The sequence below is a fragment of the Cylas formicarius genome, unplaced genomic scaffold, assembly GCF_029955315.1.
Source record: "Cylas formicarius isolate icCylForm1 unplaced genomic scaffold, icCylForm1.1 PGA_scaffold_4__25_contigs__length_36172078, whole genome shotgun sequence".
Lineage (NCBI taxonomy): Eukaryota > Metazoa > Arthropoda > Insecta > Coleoptera > Brentidae > Cylas > Cylas formicarius.
The window spans coordinates 28,447,446-28,466,757 of record NW_026844334.1 but is presented as its reverse complement, the minus strand read 5'-3'; the positions used below and the strand labels follow the sequence as shown (position 1 = coordinate 28,466,757).

The window sequence follows — 19,312 nt, the reverse complement described above, 5'->3', positions numbered from 1 at the left end:
AATATTACGTAACTTTTGATTTACTTTGAAAATTCGTAGTTTTTCACGGTTTTTTCTCTTTCTATCTACATTAGTTAGTTTCGTCAGTTTTTCTCAAGGCGGGTAGGCTAGTAATCTATTCTCATTTATTTATTGGCAGGAAAATCGGACCTTCATCAGAAAGTGGAAATGTTGAAAGATGAAAAACAAGATTTGGAACATCAAATAATCGAGCTAAAGCAACGAGCCGAACAGGCTGACAGAAGGGCAGCCGAAACTCGCTTGGCTGAAGAAAGGAAACATACAGAAGAAATTACGTTTTTGAAAAAAACGAACCAACAATTAAAGGTTTCATTATATTAAGCTCCAAAAGCAATTTTTTAGTGATTTTGTGGAACTCGCAGTTTATTCTGATTTTGTTTCAGACTCAGTTAGAAGGCATCATCGCACCTAAGAAATGACGTGTTGGAGACGTTTTTGAGTCAGATTTTTATATAACGGTATGCTACTTAGCATAATAAAATGTTTACAAGTGATATAAACTTTAATTTTTTTCACAAATTATAGACCAAATAGACAAAAATTTGTATTCGAGAAGCACAAATTCAGGAGTAACATAAAAGTAAAAATTTTGCACCTAAATGGAGCCTGCGATTTCGGTCGGCCGCTAAGCGGCTGTATGACCTAAAACCGACATCAATGGTATATTACACAACAAGTGTAGTAGACGGCATTTGAGTCACGAATATATTTGGCACAAGCGGAGCTAGTTACGTGTGTTGGTCAAAGAAACACTTTTTTAAAGTTTCATTTGTTTAAAGAATTTTATTGTTGTTAAAAACAATTTATAACAACAAAAAACGAGTTTACTGCCTGAATTTAAGAACAGCAATGAATTTCATCTCAAAGTTATCTTAACGCTTAGTTGGATACAATTGCATAAATGAAATTAAGCGATATATAAATGCATACTGTGCGATTAAATTATATTGGGTAAGCAGGTTGTTGGTATGTAACTAGCGCAGACTTAATGTGTCCTTGATGTTTAAAATTAGATTTTTTAGTTACTTCTGGCCGATTGTTGGCAAAGTTCGTGCTTGAAAATAGCTAGAATTTATTGTTGAGAAACGGATTGGTAAAACTGCGTTTTCAAAAATGAGAAATTTATTTTTTACGTTTTTTACCAAACCAAAACTCAACGTCGAATGTGTTATTCGTTCACGAAGATCCAGATCACAAGTCTGTCAAATAAGTCGTTAGCATCAATTCGATTTTATTTTGTATGGATGGTATTTATATTTCTAAAATATCTTCTAAATCCTTTTGGCGTATGAACTTCCCTCTCAAATTTTGTAAATGAATAGATCTCAAAATATCTATGCCTTTCTCTGTTTTCTTTGATAAATGTTTTAGAAAGCGGGTGGACAAATGATGTTATTAAATATGCTATCCAACGAGCAACGGTCAAATTTAATAGTCTATATATAAAGGGTGTTCTGTTTAAAACATAATCTTGGTTTTTACCTCAAAAATTGTAAGAATGTGACAAAAAATATCTTCATTCGAAGAATTTTTTTAATTAATGTTTATTTGTTATTTAGCATGCCAAATAATTTTTAAAATCGAAGTAAAGTGATATTTATTCCCATTTTATAGGTATTTATGAAAAACGAACAAAAATAAATAATGTTATATTATTTTGATTTTAAATTAGTATTTTATTTGATAAATTAGGGATTAATTAGAAACTAAACAAAGTGACAAATATAAAATTTATTTTGGACATCAATTGTCTTGATTCTTGGAGACGTCTTTTCGATGTTGGGCCTAGATCAACAGGTTCCACTTCAGTTACTTCGAGACTCGTTCCAGTGCGGTCGACTTCGAGGTGTGTTCGACTGCGGGAGATCTTAAGATATCGATCGGCAAAGCTCAGGTATTCCTAAAGATCGGATTCCAGATCCGATTGAACCTCCGGGTCTCCTACTTATTACTCGAAATTATCCGGATGTTTTGGATCTCGATGGACCTTCTCAATCTGTCATAATGTCACTGATGTTAACAACCTACAGCTTTCAAGGTGTATTCCAGTGAATTCTGTTGCTTAGTGCGTTATTTGCTACAGCAGAGTTTTCAATTTAAAAATTAATATCGAATCAAAATTAAAATCGTCAGAAGATCAAGTTTGGCCAGTCATGTACAACAATGATATTTTTATTCGGAGAAAAGTTATGCCCGTGGATGAGAAGCGATCCCACTTGATTTTTTCAAAACCTATAATGAAAGATTATACCCTATGAATCCCAAAACACCTTTATTATATGGGCTTCCTAAGATATATAAATAGGGGATCCCCATTCCACCCGCAGTGTCTTTCGCGCTTGTTTCAATCTAGTTTCATGGCTAAACAAAGATCCTAGAAATACAACTGACTATTCTACCAGAAATTCAGTGGAGTTAACCAGTTACTTGAATATTGACATTCAAAAGTTCACCTTGTTGAACGCCGACTTTAACGCCGAGCTAATGAGCATATTAAAATCAATGGGTAATTATGTGTTCGATCTTGAAAATGATGACTCATTTTTTTTCCTTCCGAGGATCGAACCCCACCCGTGTCCGTTGTTGAACACCCAATTTTAACGCCTAGCTAATTATGTACCGCCGGTTTGCAGCGGTTCCGTCCCGATGCTGTTAGATGTCGCGCGCGCGCTCTCGCCAGGATTCCTATAGCCTGCCGAGTCCCCGTGAGCCCCCACACGGCAGGTGGCGGTGACGTGGGTCGCGGAGTTGGTGGGATCGGGAGGATAGGGTCGACAGTAAACAATCGAGTGACTTATACTCTCGATCATCTTGTATACATGGTGTGTCCAAGTTTAATTAAAGAAAACTATTTACAATAACAAATATTTATTATTTCAGAAGAGGATGGTCTTCTTCTTCTTCTTTCTGCGTCCACTCTGTCAAACACATTTATTAAACAAGACTTTTAGTAAGTGACGTAAGTGAATTAACTTTTCTATTTCCTGTCATTTAAAAGATATTAAAACACTATATACTTCAATTTAATTCGATAATTATGCATGCATTATGCGTAAAAGAATGGATTATTATATTATTAAGACAGGTAGGAATTGACAAAAAAAGTGATAATTGTTTTCTGTTATTCACAAATCACTGAGAAAATTAACGAAAACTGAAAAGAAAAACAAAACAAAAAAGTAATCATAAAACTTATCAGTTGTAGGGTCGTAAGGAAATAGACATCGCACTTCTATATTCATTACACTGAATATAACCGACAATACACATTAAACGTATTTATATGTTACGTTACATGTTCTCCCTTACATGGTTAAATTAAAAATAAAAAGTGACTTAAAAATCAAAGGGTGTTCTACCCACAAACACCAATGCCGATATGAATTGAATTGTTGTCGCCGATGGGAGTCTCAAGGGGAACGTGCTTTCATTTTTATGTAAATTGTTCAACCTCAGACTGGAACGACTTGAGACGCATTCGCTTCGGACGTGCAGTCTGCCGCATAAAATTTTAAAGTGTGTCTATCACATAATTAGGCAAAAAAAATTAACACCCAACAAAATTATTTATCGCACACGCAAATATATTTTGCGCCTTAAAATCAAAAGCGATACACCCGCCCACTATAATATCGCCGCACAAGTGAAATATATTAAAAAAATTATCTAATAGCAGATTCAATATTTAAACAAATCCCTTTTAGATTGATAAACACAGTGGCAGATTATTTACCAGTTAGTTACAAAAATTAAAAAGGAAATGAACAGGAATTAGGTTAATACAAACTATTTATTAATACATTAAACATTCTTTATTGGCAGTGGAAAAAGGAACGGTGCGGTTGACCCTAAAGAGATTACAATTTTCGTGTGCGGATCCTCTGTATTTCCCAATGATCTTGAACTTTTTTGTCGTCTTTTTTCTCGTATATATGTAAAATTCGATTTTCTATCTAGCTCTTAGTTCATTCATTGGTATCACACAAGAATACAGTCTCAATGTTCTCAGCTAATTGCTCCATCTCCTTGCAGAACCATGCCGCACAATCCTCTCCCGCGTACGAACGATAATATAATAGAGATCCGTCATATAAATATTTAAAATAATAGCCCAGTGAGTACGGAACATTTCGTGTCGGCATAAATAATAAAAGGAACCTTCTCTTTCTACTTAAAGTCCTTGAATTGCACAAAATTCTTTCCTTCTTCAGGAACTCTGGGAATTTCCAAATTTTTGTTCTTATTATCGCAATTTTATTGGCGTGCTTCGCTAACTTGTCCTCGGAATGAAAATAATGCAACGCACACAAAAATATTTTCTATAAAGAGCTTCTGAAAGTTGGGATGATAAAAGCCGAAACATACTGACTTTGTACCTCTAGTAGGTTAACGCGTTTGATCTTTTTATCTTTGGTCAGATAAGCAGGAACAACTTGAAACCTAGTTGATAATTATTCCTGTAGCGTGTAGACATTCACCGATACATTATTTTATCCTTCGATTCTGGAAATTTGCTGCAATGTCATTGGAAAGTGGACGCCTTTAAGTTTTAAAACAGAATGGGGAGGTGGATAAGACGAAATCCTTTTAGCCAATTCTGATGGAGCAGGAAACAGACCAGAGACCAGGGCCCAGGCAAACCACATTACATCAGAATTATGCACATTATTACAGGCGTGTTTTCTTGCTGTCGACTCCGATATCTTCAAGTAATTTCTGGCATGAAGTGGATTAAACTTGTTGATATTGACCATTAAATGTAAGATTTTCTTCAAAGCCTATCCGGAATCTTTTTCTTGGAACTCCTCTAATTGGGTTTTAATTGGCAACACATTTCTCTCAAACCAATGTAAATTAGTATCTTTATAGATTGCTGCGTTCGAAGTTGTAAAATATTTAATTTCCGTCTGGCTTTTTGAATTTGAAATTCTCTCCCGAAGGCAGCGTTTATATTAACGGCCTAGTTCGTTTTCAGCGCCTTGTTGACACATCGTTGAAATAGTGCGAAGCAGTCCTGCAGAAATCTCCGCACGTCCTTATGTTGAAGGTTAGTTATGACGCCAGTTCTGATGCGCGATTCTAATGTTGAATTAACATAATCCCATTGAACGCGATCGTTCGCAGTCAGGGGTCTACTTCACGTTCAACATTTCTTTAAATTGACTCCGAAACAATTTAATTTGGGCCATTTGGGCTATCAGACGTTGTTTTTCTCCCACCGTTTTCATAGCCCGCATTTCCTTTTAGATTCTTCTTATCGCTTGAGTACATTTTTTCATTCCTTGAGCGACACCATCATTATTAGGACCGCAGACATTTTTTTTTTCATTGTACCGCACACGTACTACAACTCCAAAAGCTAGAGCGCAACTAACAATTCATCGATTTTACCGCACGGCTTTGGGAGCAATCAGATGTTTTCGCAGATATTTCCACGCCTTGAATTGTGACGTTTGTCAATTGTGACGGTCATTCATGTTGTGTTGCGAAAATGTACCCAAAAACTAACGGTCGTAGTAAAAGTATAGTATGCAACATGTTCGGTAAACTTTTTAAATCACTCGTTTATTAAAAACTCGCTCCGCTGAGCTTCGCTCGTGTCAAATAAACTCGTGAAAAAATAGCCATTTACTGCACTTAGTAGTTTTTAGGTACATTTTAGGTCTCCCCCACTCCTCTCACTTTTTGTGGGCGTGTCCTCTTTCCCCACGACCCTCTTAGCTCCTCCCCCTTTACCCATAATCCCTTGAAACTGGCCCCCATTGGATAAGCAACCGGAAATGTGGGGTTTAATCAATCCCCCTCCTCTAGTTTGCGATGGCGGCGAAGCCAATCAGAGCCCAGATATTTTCCCACCCGTAAGAAAAGCAATGGCGTCAATGAGACTTGATCATATTGTTCGCGTGACCATCTGCACCCTCTAGCGGTTCGAATGTAAACTAGTGTCCCCTCTTGAAATAAGATTTTCTTTAATAAGGTAACCCCACCTAGTGAATATTGACCAAAACATTTATTTTAAAAACATATAGTTCTGCGAATGTTACCCTCGCGGGTACAAACTGTACTTTTTACTATTGCGCACAAAGGACAGGGGAAATAAAGACGAAAAGTGTTGGATTTCTTTTTTCGGAACTGGAAGCAGGCAGGCACCACCAATAATATCTGCAAAAACAAAAACATGGTTAAAATTTTAGTAGGAGAGTAGTAGTAGGATATTAGAAACCATATACATTATTAATTTACTAAGCCATCTACCGTGCGTTAACTTCATACATATTTCCGCATTCTTCTGTTTTAAGGTATCGTGAGATATTTGACTATTTATCTGGGAAAAGTTCATATGTCGAAAATAATATGTGTATGTGGCCGTGGTAGGTTTTCTTTGCTATTATGATTTTATTTTTATTATTTAATATTTACAAAATTAATTTATCTATCTTATTGATGATTTTGGTTGTCTTTGCTATTTTATTATTTGTTTTTATTATTTAATATTTTCAAAATTAATTTATCTATCTTATTAATGATTTTAAGATATCGCAGTCAACTTTACTATTTCATCAATTTCTTTTATTTATTGCTGATCTTTGAGGATAGTGTACATACTTTTTTTTTCGTAACTTATCTGTATCTACCGTTTAATTTCCTATCAACCAATGAAACAAACTCGAAAGGCATCTTAACTAAAAAGTCATATACTTTAAAGCTGCTGCGACTACTACATGAAAGTGTGTTTCTATGGCAATCTCAACAATAATGAAATCTGGACGCTTATACTAAATACTGTAATACTCTTCTCTGCTAACGGTCTAGGAGACGCTATTTGAACCCCGTTCAAAGAAAAACTTCTATAGCCAAATAACCTCTCTGAACCACACTTAAGCGCATCACTCTTTCACTGTCTTGCAGCCTTCAGATTAATATTCCGTACTAACTACGTATGCCATACACGAAACGTTCTCTTTTCTATTTTTTTTTCTATGCGCTACATTAACGAACAGGATCTGAACTTTTCTGTCTGTGTATTTTGTTAGCCACCTTAAAAAAAATTAAAAAAAAGGTATGCGAACCTAGAGGATATTTTCCATATTTTTCACAAATGGTGACAACAATTAATGCAAGTATTATTTTTAATAATAATATCCATCTTTCGCTATGACATGAAAACATCGATTTTTTAATTGTAACTTTTCTCTATAGTCTATATCTGTTCTTTAATTAAATCCCCACCTTTTTGAAAAACCAACCTCTAAAAATAGTTATTTTTCTCTAATATAAAGTTATACGTTTTCCCCAATGTGTGTGAATATTTTTGCTAGAGCATTTAGTTACTCAGTACATGTCATAATCACTATTTTAAAAATATAATTCTAATGATACGTGTTTACGATTTGAACATATCGAAACATTCCCCCAGTTTTATAAATAAGAGCTCACTGCCAAACTACCAAACATCACAGTACAAACTACCGTACTACTCCCCCCTGGACAAAATCAGGTTAGTCAGCGTCATTAATCCTACCTGCGTTAACGGATAGCGTATTGTTAATTAAGGTTTAATACGCAAAAAATGTAAGTAACAAATAATTGAAATGAAACTCACTAACATCATAAATTATTTAAAAAAAAATTAGAACAGTTGGAACTTACTGGAGTAACCAATTTGGCACTAAAAATGGAAATTTTCGATACTCTACTTGGTGCCTACAATAAATGTTACTATTATTTTTAATGCAGAGACACAACGATTTTCTACTTTACGCCGACTCTAAAAGCCATGCAGTCTAAGCAATCAGAGTTATTGAACGCCCCATTTTGTGTATTATGTTCAAAACAGAGACTCTCTGGGCTTACGACTACAGCTACCAGCTACTACTTTCAATAATATTAACACAAAAAAAAGTAGGTGGCATTTCTATATTAGATGCAAAGTTTATGTGAAACTGACTGGAAGACAGAGTAATGCACCAATATGTTACTAAACATATTTCCATAGAATTCCGTAAGAGCTTACCTCCAAGTTTTCTCATTTAGTCAGTCAAAGCATCAAATGGGAAATTCCAATCCAATATATGTAGTGGTGGAAATATATCAATCGCCTACGTTGCCGATAATACCCGACTGAAGCTTCTGCGTCTTCTTTATCCCACATGTCGACTTAAAAAGATACTGGTCTAAGTCTCAATATTCCTGTTAAAAAAAAGAGAGGTTCTATATTGCCATAAATATGTGTTTTCAAAATTTTACCTGAATGGTTCGTGATTCCTTATATATGCCGTGTTGGCAGCAATGTGGCGACGACTACGCTTAAACTTTCCACATCTCGTGTCCCCATGACTGGTCTGTTTCATATATGAAAGGTCACCTCGCACCGCTTTGAACCTCCTTAAAAAAACGAGGCAAATCTTGTACTTATCATATCAAAACTTATTTCATCACCTCCAAAGGGAGGAGTAGGGGTTTCTAAAGTATGGTAGGTGCATCTCCTTATTTTTTTTAATTAAAAAAAGTGACATAATTACGCGACGTAACTTGATCCGAATCGTTAACGCGTCTCAAGATGGGGGTTTAGAGATGCTGAGGCCATTAAATTGATTCACTAATACCAGTACATACTGAAACCTCTTATTTCCAAAATAAAAAATTGTTAACTGTTAACACACAAAAAAAAACTATTTTCTCACCAATCGATGTAATTCGTCAAGCAGAAACCGAGAAGAAAAGTGAGGCTTATGCTGTTTGCTTACAATCCGACCCTGCTTCGTGTACAAATGCAATGCCATTTCGGCAGGGCTATAGGCTACGAAACCTTTCGAACTCGAAAAGGCGCTACTAATTTTAAATAGATACTTAATATTGGGGTAAAAGTAATAGATAAGATTGTTTTACATTAAATATTTGACAGATCGATGTAACTCGTCAAGCGGAATCCGAGAAGAAAAATGAAGGATGTGCTGTTTGCTGATAGTCCACCCCTGCTTCGTGTACAAATGCATGGCGGGGAGACCTGAAAGTTTTCGAAACTGCGTGAGTGGAAGTCTGCGTTGGACAAATTTTGAAAATATCTGAAGGTTTAACGAATTTTGGAGAATTCGACAGAGCTACAGACTACGAAACCTTTCGAAACGAACGTGTCCTGTTGAACTTGAAAAAGACGAAATTATTTTTAAAAAGGTATATTGTTGCTCAATAATAGATTTTTTTTTAAATAAAATATTTGACAGATCATGGTAACTCGTGAAGCAACATCTCAGAATTGAATCGGCGAGTTGTGTATTTGCTGACAATCCGAGCTTGCTCCGTTTAGATTTTCATAACGAGGAATCAAAAAATCAAAAAAGGTTAACGATTTGGATCATTTTGGAAGATACATACGCCTCGCTTTTCAAAGCGGCCAGACGTGCCCTTGTCCACCTTGACAAAGGTGGAATTATTTTAGGAAAGGTATATTATTTGTAAAAAAAAAAATATACAATTTTTTAAGTAACATATTTGACAGACCATGGCAACTAGTAAAGCAGAATCCGAGAATTCAATCGGCGGCTGTATGTTGACTGACAAGAATATAATTGCTGTTAATCCGGCCCTGCTTCGTGTACAAATGCATAGCGGGGAGACATGAACATTTTTCGAAATCGCAGACCTATCCTCTTGGGATTCTACGTTGGACAAATTCTGAAAACGACCCCAGAAATATAATTGGTGAGAAAATAGTTTTTTTTTGTGTGTTAACAGTTAACAATTTTTTATTTTGAAAATAAGGGGTTTCAGTATGTACTGGTATTAGTGAATCAATTTAATCGCCTCAGCATCTCTAAACCCCCATCTTGAGACGCGTTAACGATCCGGATCGAGTTACGTCGCGTAATTATGTCACCTTTTTAATTAAAAAAAATAAGGAGATGCACCTACCATACTTTAGAAACCCCTACTCCTCCCTTTGGAGGTGATGAAATAAGTTTTGATATGATAAGTACAAGACTTGCCTCGTTTTTTTAAGGAGGTTCAAAGCGGTGCGAGGTGACCTTTCATATATGAAACAGATCAGTCATGGGGACACGAGATGTGGAAAGTTTAAGCGTAGTCGTGGCCACATTGCTACCAACACGGCATATATAAGGAATCACGAACCATTCAGGTAAAATTTTGAAAACACATATTTATGGCAATATAGAACCTCTCTTTTTTTAACAGGAATATTGAGACCTAGACCAGTATCTTTTTAAGTCGACATGTGGGGTAAAGAAGACGCAGAAGCTTCAGTCGGGTACCATCGGTAACGTAGGCGATTGATATATTTCCACCACTACATATATTGGATTGGAATTTCCCATTTGATGCTTTGACTGACTAAATGAGAAAACTTGGAGGTAAGCTCTTACGGAATTCTATGGAAATATGTTTAGTAACATATTGGTGCATTACTCTGTCTTCCAGTCAGTTTCACATAAACTTTGCACCTAATATAGAAATGCCACCTACTTTTTTTTGTGTTAATATTATTGAAAGTAGTAGCTGGTAGCTGTAGTCGTAAGCCCAGAGAGTCTCTGTTTTGAACATAATACACAAAATGGGGCGTTCATTAACTCTGATTGCTTAGACTGCATGACTTTTAGAGTCGGAGTAAAGTATGGTCATATACCCGGATCAAATTCAGAACTAGAAAATCGTTGTGTCTCTGCATTAAAAATAATAGTAAAATTTATTGTAGGCACCTAGTAGAGTATCGAAAATTTCCATTTTTTTTTTTAATAATTTATGATGTTAATGAGTTTCATTTCAATTATTTGTTACTTGGAATTAATGACGCTGACTAACCTGATTTTGTCCAGGGGGGCGTAGTACGGTAGTTTATACTGTGATGTTTGGTAGTTTGGCAGTGAGCTCTCATTTATAAAACTGGGGGAATGTTTCGATATGTTCAAATCGTAAACACGTATCATTAGAATTATATTTTTAAAATAGTGATGATGACATGTACTGAGTAACTAACTGCTCTAGCAAAAGTATTCACACACATTGGGGAAAACGTATAACTTTATATTAGAGAAAAATAACTATTTTTAGAGGTTGGTTTTTCAAAAAGGTGGGGATTTAGTTAAAGAACAGATAAAGACTAAAGAGAAAAGTTACAATTAAAAAATCGATGTTTTCATGTCATAGCGAAAGATGGATATTATTATTAAAAATAATACTTGCATTAATTGTTGTCACCATTTGTGAAAAATATGGAAAATATCCTCTAGGTTCGCATACTTTTTTTTTTTAATTTTTTTTAAGGTGGCTAACAAAATACACAGACAGAAAAGTTCAGATCCTGTTCGTTAATGTAGCGCATAGAAAAAAAAAATAGAAAAGAGAACGTTTCGTGTATGGCATACGTAGTTAGTACGGAATATTAATCTGAAGGCTGCAAGACAGTGAAAGAGTGATGCGCTTAAGTGTGGTTCAGAGAGGTTATTTGGGCTGTAGAAGTTTTTCTTTGAACGGGGTTCAAATAGCGTCTCCTAGACCGTTAACAGAGAGAATATTACAGTATTTAGTATAAGCGTCCAGATTTCATTATTGTTGAGATTGCCATAGAAACACACTTTCATGTAGTAGTCGCAGCAGCTTTAAAGTATATGACTTTTTAGTTAAGATGCCTTTCGAGTTTGTTTCATTGGTTGATAGGAAATTAAAGGGTAGATACAGATAAGTTACGAAAAAAAAAGTATGTACACTATCCTCAAAGATCAGCAATAAATAAAAGAAATTGATGAAATAGTAAAGTTGACTGCGATATCTTAAAATCATTAATAAGATAGATAAATTAATTTTGAAAATATTAAATAATAAAAACAAATAATAAAATAGCAAAGAAAACCAAAATCATCAATAAGATAGATAAATTAATTTTGTAAATATTAAATAATAAAAATAAAATCATAATAGCAAAGAAAACCTACCACGGCCACATACACATAATATTTTCGACATATGAACTTTTCCTAGATAAATAGTCAAATATCTCACGATACCTTAAAACAGAAGAATGCGGAAATATGTATGAAGTTAACGCACGGTAGATGGCTTAGTAAATTAATAATGTATATGGTTTCTAATATCCTACTACTACTATCCTACTCAAATTTTAACCATGTTTTTGTTTTTGCAGATATTATTGGTGGTGCCTGCCAGCTTCCAGTTCCGAAAAAAGAAATCCAACACTTTTCGTCTTTATTTCCCCTGTCCTTTGTGCGCAATAGTAAAAAGTACAGTTTGTACCCGCGAGGGTAACATTCGCAGAACTATATGTTTTTAAAATAAATGTTTTGGTCAATATTCACTAGGTCGGGTTACCTTATTAAAGAAAATCTTATTTCAAGAGGGGACACTAGTTTACATTCGAACCGCTAGAGGGTGCAGATGGTCACGCGAACAATATGATCAAGTCTCATTGACGCCATTGCTTTTCTTACGGGTGGGAAAATATCTGGGCTCTGATTGGCTTCGCCGCTCTCGCAAACTAGAGGAGGGGGATTGATTAAACCCCACATTTCCGGTTGCTTATCCAATGGGGGTCAGTTTCAAGGGATTATGGGTAAAGGGGGAGGAGCTAAGAGGGTCGTGGGGAAGGAGGACACGCCCACAAAAAGGGAGAGGAGTGGGGGACACCTAAAATGTACCTAAAAACTACTGCACTTGTTGCATAATATACTATTTTAGTATCTTTTAAATGACAGGGAATAAAAATATGTGTTTTATAGGCAACGCGACATATACATATTTTGTTTCCCGTTTGTTCTCGAAAAAAACACGGTTTGTCCGTTTGACAATAATCCACATTTTTACTTTGCATAATAATAAAATGAAATTAAAGTATATAGTGTTTTTTAAAGATTTTTTAAATGTAAGGGGATTGAAATGTCAGTGTTGGTATGCGTGTGTAGCTTTTGTTTGTTCAAGAAAGCGTGTCGTCGGTCGACAGAGTGCGATCGCAAAGAATGTTTTTAATATTTAGATTTCTTGAAGGAACAAGAACGTCAGCAACAGGAACACCGGGATGGCTGACAGAGTGGACGCAAAAAGAAGAAAAAGACCCTCCTCGCAGGACATCTGAACTAATAAATATTTGTTATTGTATATAGTTTTCTTTAATTAAACTTGGTCACACTGTACACTTGAGTATTGAGACACTCTGTATAAGTCACTCGATTTGTTTACTGTCGACCTTATCCTCCCGATCCCCCCAATCCCGCGACCCGCGCCACGGCCACCTGCCGGGTGGGTGGCAGGTGGGGGACGCGGCAGGCCGTAGAAATCCTGGCGAGAGCGCGCGCGCGACATCTAGCAGCAACGGGCGGAACTGCTGCAAACCGGCGGTACATAATTAGCTAGGCCTTAATTGGGTGTTCAACAACGGACTCGTCTGGGGTTCGATCCTCGGTAGGAAAAAAAATGGGTCATCAGTTTCAAGATCGAATACATAATTACCCATTGGTTTTAATATGCTCGTTAGCTCGGCGTTAAAGTTGGCATTCAACAAGAGACGGTGGTGGAAGGGAAAATCGAACACATGATTACCCATTCGTTTTAATATGCTAGTTACCTCGGCGTTCAACAAGAGACGGTTTCCGGGTTCTTTCCTGGGTAGACGCAAAAAAAAGATTGGGTCACGTGACCACATGTTATGATGGGTTGTGAGAGGATTGATAGAAGTGGGGTGAGGTTTGATAATGGGATAAAGCTTGCGGTGAGGGAGTGAGGATTGAGGAAGGGGGTGGGCGGACCAATTTTCGCTAATATGAGCCTTAAATCTTCTTGTGGGAATTTACATGTAAAAACTGCCGAAATTGCTGTTGAATGCACATAACATATCAACTAACAAAACATTTGAGATACCCGAGCTAAAATGGGTTTAAGATCAGTTCGATAGCAGCAGTCTACTAACTGTAGAAACGAATTCTGTCGTGACAAATAAAATGAAACATAAGTGAGCTTACTGAACCATACTGATATCTATTCACCTTACAACAATATCAGGGAAGCCAAAAAACGATGTTACCCGCAATCAATCACTATTAGATCATACATCATCTAGGTTATTACCTACTCTATAATCAGAAACATATTTTGATTGATTGATTTTTTCGAATGTCTTCTTAAGGTGAGCTGCCGGCTACCTAGAGAGAAATGGCAAGCTCGTGGTCAGACGGAATAGTTAATTATTAAAAACCAAAAGCAAAGAATTCAAACTGAATTTAAGAAACATCATTGTCGACCAGACAAAACAAGAAACTGGAGCCTCCAACGTCGGAAATTAAGAAAGAATTTTCTACCGAAACTACCAGATACCTGCATAAATAACAGACGTTAATGAATCGCTAATTTACCGATTTTGTAATACTACAGGTTCTTGCAAGCGGATTTACTATCGAGCTACAGGAGTTTGAGACATACACGTTAGATACAAATAGACTTTTTGGCCATTAATCCGGCTCACGGAGCACAGACTCACTTTCTCTGTCGCCTACTTGGGTAAATCTAACCTGGCGCGTCCACGTCGCGGGGATGGGAATCTACCACTTCAGTAGGCCGGAGTGAATGGCTAAGTTCAGGTTGGGACCCAGTTCTGTGGAATATAACACAGACCCCCTGCCCAGGGATACGGATGACGACTACAATGGCAGAAAGGCGGAGAAGAGAAGAGAAATCGGCGGTATAAGTGATCCCACTCACCGTGCCAACAGTCTCTGGATAGCGGGCGGACGAGCATAAGTGAAACAGGGTAGAAAACTTTCCCTAAAAGTCGGATGAACAAAAGATGTCAACGCCATAAGAATACGAAAGGCAATGGAAAACCACCGTATTAAAGGTCCCCAAGGACAACTCAAGAAAGATAAGGATGGAAAGAACAACGCAAAAGACGGCCCCTAGTCCGTGGCAGGCCTTGAGTGGCCAGGGGGTGCTAAGAATCCTTGCGAAGAGAAACAATGCTAGGAACCACCCGAAAGTGGAAAAAATGAAAAAAACCCAAAGGGTACTTGGAACGTCAAAATTCTGTTCACCGCCGGCAAATTAGACAACCTAATGCAAGAAATGGAAAGATGCGACCTAGACCTCATAGGCTTTACCGAAATAAGATGGCCCAACAGGAAAAGGGACACTATATTACTCAGGAAACAACCTAGCCCATCATTATAACGGAGTTGGATTTCTAGTTAATACAGATCTAAACGAATCAATAAGAAACTTCGTGGCATACACGTATAGGGCAGCACTACTACAAGTCCAAGCCGACCATGACCTTAACATTATACAAATCTATGCACCAACCCTGGACAAAACCGAAAATGAAGTGACAATTGTACAAAGGAATCAAGGAGTTAATGAAACTGTTCAAAAAGAATGAGACTCTTATAATCACGGGAGATTTCAATGCGAAGGTAGGGCGAGGACGCGTTAAAAATGTCGTGGGTGATTTTGGTTTGGGAGATCGTAATGCAAGAGGTGATGTACTAATCCAGTTCTGCCAAGAAGAAAAATTAATCATTGCGAATACATGGAACAAACTGCGACCACGGAGACTATACATCTCGCAGTCCCCGTAGCATATGCAAGACAACATCGTAAGAAACCAAGTTGACTTTTTATTGATTAACCAAAGATACAGAAAAATGTACCCTGGAACAGATATCGGTTCTGATCGCCATCCCATGGTAGGAAAATTAAAAATTAAACTCAAGAAAATTAAAAGAAGATCCATAAAGAAAATCGACATAAACAACTTAAAGCAACCTAATGTGAAACAAAAAGGAATGGAATAATGCTCTGTTCGCTGCCCAAAATTACAAAAAGAAGAAATGGATGACTGCCGAAATATTATCAAAGATGAATAACCGTAGATCTTTAAAAATAAAGACCGAACTAAATATCAGAAGATTAACCAACAAATACGGAAAAAGATCCGCAAAGCTAAAAAACAAGGGCTGTTAGACAGATGCTCAGAAATGGAGAAATTGGAAGAAAAATATGAACATTTTAGCATACATAAACTCGTTAAGGAAGTAAGAGGTCATACAAAACCTTGTAGTTTTAACATAATTGTAAAAGACAATAAATTAATAACTGATTCCAAGGATCTACTTCAACAATGGAGAAATTATACACAGCAAATATACTCCGAAAACATTGGAAGAAACTCTGAAAGTGAATATAAAAGTGAACCCTCTACTAAAATAATGAAGTCAGAAGTTGTAAAGGCACTCAAACAAAGCAAATGGGGAAAAGCACCAGGCCCAGACGGCATATACTTAGAGGTTCTAACAATGTTGAGTGAAGACAATATAGACGGCTTGGTAGATTTCTTTAATGATATTTATGGGTCCGGGCTTCCATCAGTCTTTGTACCAACCCCAAAAAAGCCAAACGCTAATAGTTGCCATCGTTTCCGAATGATCGGCTTACTGAGCCAGGTCCTGAAACTCTTATTAAAGATAATTCACACAAGAATATAAACAGATGTTAGCGAGATATAAGCCCCACACAGTTCGGTTTCAGACAGGATTTTGGTACAAGAGAAGCACTTTATAGCTTAACTGTCCTAATTCAAAAATGCAGAGACCAGGAAAAAGATGTATTCCTATGCTTTATAGATTACCAGAAAGCGTTCGACTATATTTACCATTCAGAATTAATAAGATTGCTCGAAGAACGTTCTATAGTTAAGAATGATCTTAAAATCATAAAGAATCTTTATATGAATCAAATAGCGTTCGTGAGAGTAGAACAGGAATTTAGATCATATTTCCCAATCGAAAAAGGTTTACGACAGGGCTGTATTCTGCCCCCTTCCTTTTTAATCTTTACTCTGAAGCGATTTTCGATAAAGGCTTAAGAGACATTGAAAATGGAATCAAAATCGACGCACAGACTGTTAATAACCTTCGCTATACTAATGATACAGTCATAATAGCCGACAGCCAAGAAGCGCTACAACGACTAATAGGCAGAACGACCGGGACTGAATATCAATATAGATGTAGGTAATGGTGGTCAGCAGAACACGAAACATGCAATTATATATAAGAGTAAAAAACAAGAATATCCAAAAGGCACCAAGTTAAGATGTCTCGGTAGTTGGATAACTGAAGCTCTAGATCCAGACTTAGAGATACATAGCAGGATCGAACATGAAAGAGCAGCATTCATTAATATGAGAACCTTGCTAAGCAACAGTGGACCTAACTTAACGCTTCGATATCGCTTTGTAAAATGTTACATTTACTCTATACTGCTATATGGTGTATGGTATGGTGGACCATAAAGACCAACGTGTTGAATCGATTAGAGGCCTGTGAAATGTGAATATTTAGAAGACTACTCAAAATTCCCTGGGCAGATCACACAACAAATGTTTAAGTATTAAACCGAATGAGCAGAGAAAGAGAATTGTTTCAAATAATATAAAGAAGAAAAACTGTTTATCTGGATCATATATTTCGGTAGAAAAAACACTCATGGTTGAAAAACATTAGGAATTGGACAAATCTCGATGCGCTCGCACTCTTTAGAGACACACAAGATACAGAGGAGTATGCCAGCATTTTCGCCAATATCCACCAATTGGATAAGGCACCTTAAGAAGAAGAAGGCTTTTTATATCTCTCTACCCTAGGTACAGAATGCTCGTCACCATTCAAAAAATTCTTGTACATGATGCTGCAATTGTAAATGCTTTTCGGCTTCCCATTAGACAGCTCTCCGAAAAAGCGCAAGAGGCGCGAAACAAAGAGTATCGTAGATGCAGAGAGCAGTTGACGTAAATGTGATGGAAGATCAACAATCCTTGACGTAATTAGCAATCTCTGCGATTCATCGCATCCCGTTATATTTATTTTAAGAAAAAAAAATGAAGCTAAAAAAAAGTTTTAGTTCAGAAGATGTAGATCTTCTGGAATCATGTTCACCAAATGGGTTATTAAATTGATTCAGCTCTGATAGTGTATCTGATTAATTTTTTGTTTTTATTAAAGTTTTTATAAGTTAATTTGTTATAGGTAGTTAGCGTAGTTGGTGTAGTTAAAAATAGTTTTCTTTGTTATTACAATTTCCTCAAATTATAGTATTAGTTTAGATTTAAATTGATGTGGATTGATGAATTATCGGGAAACTGAAGTTTCTACGATACACGAAACGATATATTTGTGCTCGAGAAATATACCTAGACCGGACGCACCTTGCTAAATGAATGAATCAGCCATATAAAATCGACTGCCACCATTTCCCGTGTACGATTAAGGTAGTGTCAAAGCCCTTCGCAGTTCACATTAATTGTTCGTTTTTAGTTTTGGTTAGTTTAGTTGTGCGAAAGTGATTGTCAAAACTTAAAGCGTTTTCCGAACAAAAAGAAACCGACTGACTCCACCCTCGCGACGGGACTGCTCAGAACTCTTGAGGGAAGTCGAAGACCATAGCTCGCTACCGTGTTGTCAGCAGCTATATAATGGCAATTCCCAGCTCCCGCAGCAGATCAACGTTAAGCCTTTGAGCCACGCCTTTTTAGGATTTCATTTGGTTGTGCAGCACAAGCTTTATGGATCTTGCCTTGATTGTACTGTAAGTAATTGCTGAATTGTCATTATTCAATTTCTAAGGCATCCAAATGTTTGGAAAATATTTCGAAATGGACTAGTAAAGTAATAAAAACAAAATAAAAAACCTTAGATTCCATACTTCAATTTTACCTACATTTTCAGGAGATCAAGATCGTTTAGAAAACTTTATTTTTATCTATCGACAAATTTTATTCATTATATTTCAATACTAACGAAGATCAAAGAAAAGTAGTTTTAGCCGCAGTAAAATCGAAATTAGTTGATGATGCTAGAAGTTTTCTTCTCGTCAGGCCCGATTCAACTACTTGGGCTTCTAATAAAAATGCATTACCCCAAAAATTTGGTGATCCTATAACTTATCTAATTTTAATGCAACAATTGCAATATTTTAAAATTAACAAAGGCGAAAACATTTCGCATTTCTTAGAAAGGTTAAAAATTTTTATTCAAAGGGTTATTTCAAAGATTCAATGCAAAGTAGGAGATCGAAACTCAAAACTAATTATAATTACGCAAGTACAAAGCACATCGGTACTAATTTTAACAGCAAATTCTCCGCATATGTTAAAAATGTTGTTTATGTTACAAAGACCCCTGACGCTTGACGACGCTTCTACACACGTAGTAAACTATAATATGATAGTCTCAGGTTAACTTTACAAATAGTAATTCAAGCGTGCAAGCGCTGTCAC

General features: G+C 36.4%; 1 protein-coding gene across 3 annotated transcripts in view; it reads left to right on the top strand.

Moving 5' to 3' along the window:
* The window catches only part of LOC132700985 (33 kDa inner dynein arm light chain, axonemal), a 56,283-nt gene extending 43,151 nt beyond the window's left edge, over nt 1-13,132 (top strand). Inside the window, exons 4-13 of one of the 3 annotated variants that reach the window (XR_009618704.1) lie at nt 140-327; nt 405-1,915; nt 2,655-2,843; nt 2,902-2,971; nt 8,730-9,195; nt 9,246-9,465; nt 9,521-9,723; nt 10,022-10,159; nt 10,216-10,391; nt 12,179-13,132. Coding sequence is in view for 1 of the 3 variants with exons in the window: in XM_060668590.1 (XP_060524573.1) it covers nt 140-327; nt 405-440 (224 nt within the window). In the remaining 2 variants the exon portion in view is untranslated. Of the gene's footprint in view, nt 1-139; nt 328-404; nt 2,617-2,654; nt 2,844-2,901; nt 2,981-8,729; nt 9,196-9,245; nt 9,466-9,520; nt 9,724-10,021; nt 10,160-10,215; nt 10,392-12,178 lie in introns of those variants that run through there. The other 2 variants (XR_009618703.1, XM_060668590.1) reach the window with 2 other exon arrangements.
* Nucleotides 13,133-19,312: the final 6,180 nt, after the last annotated feature.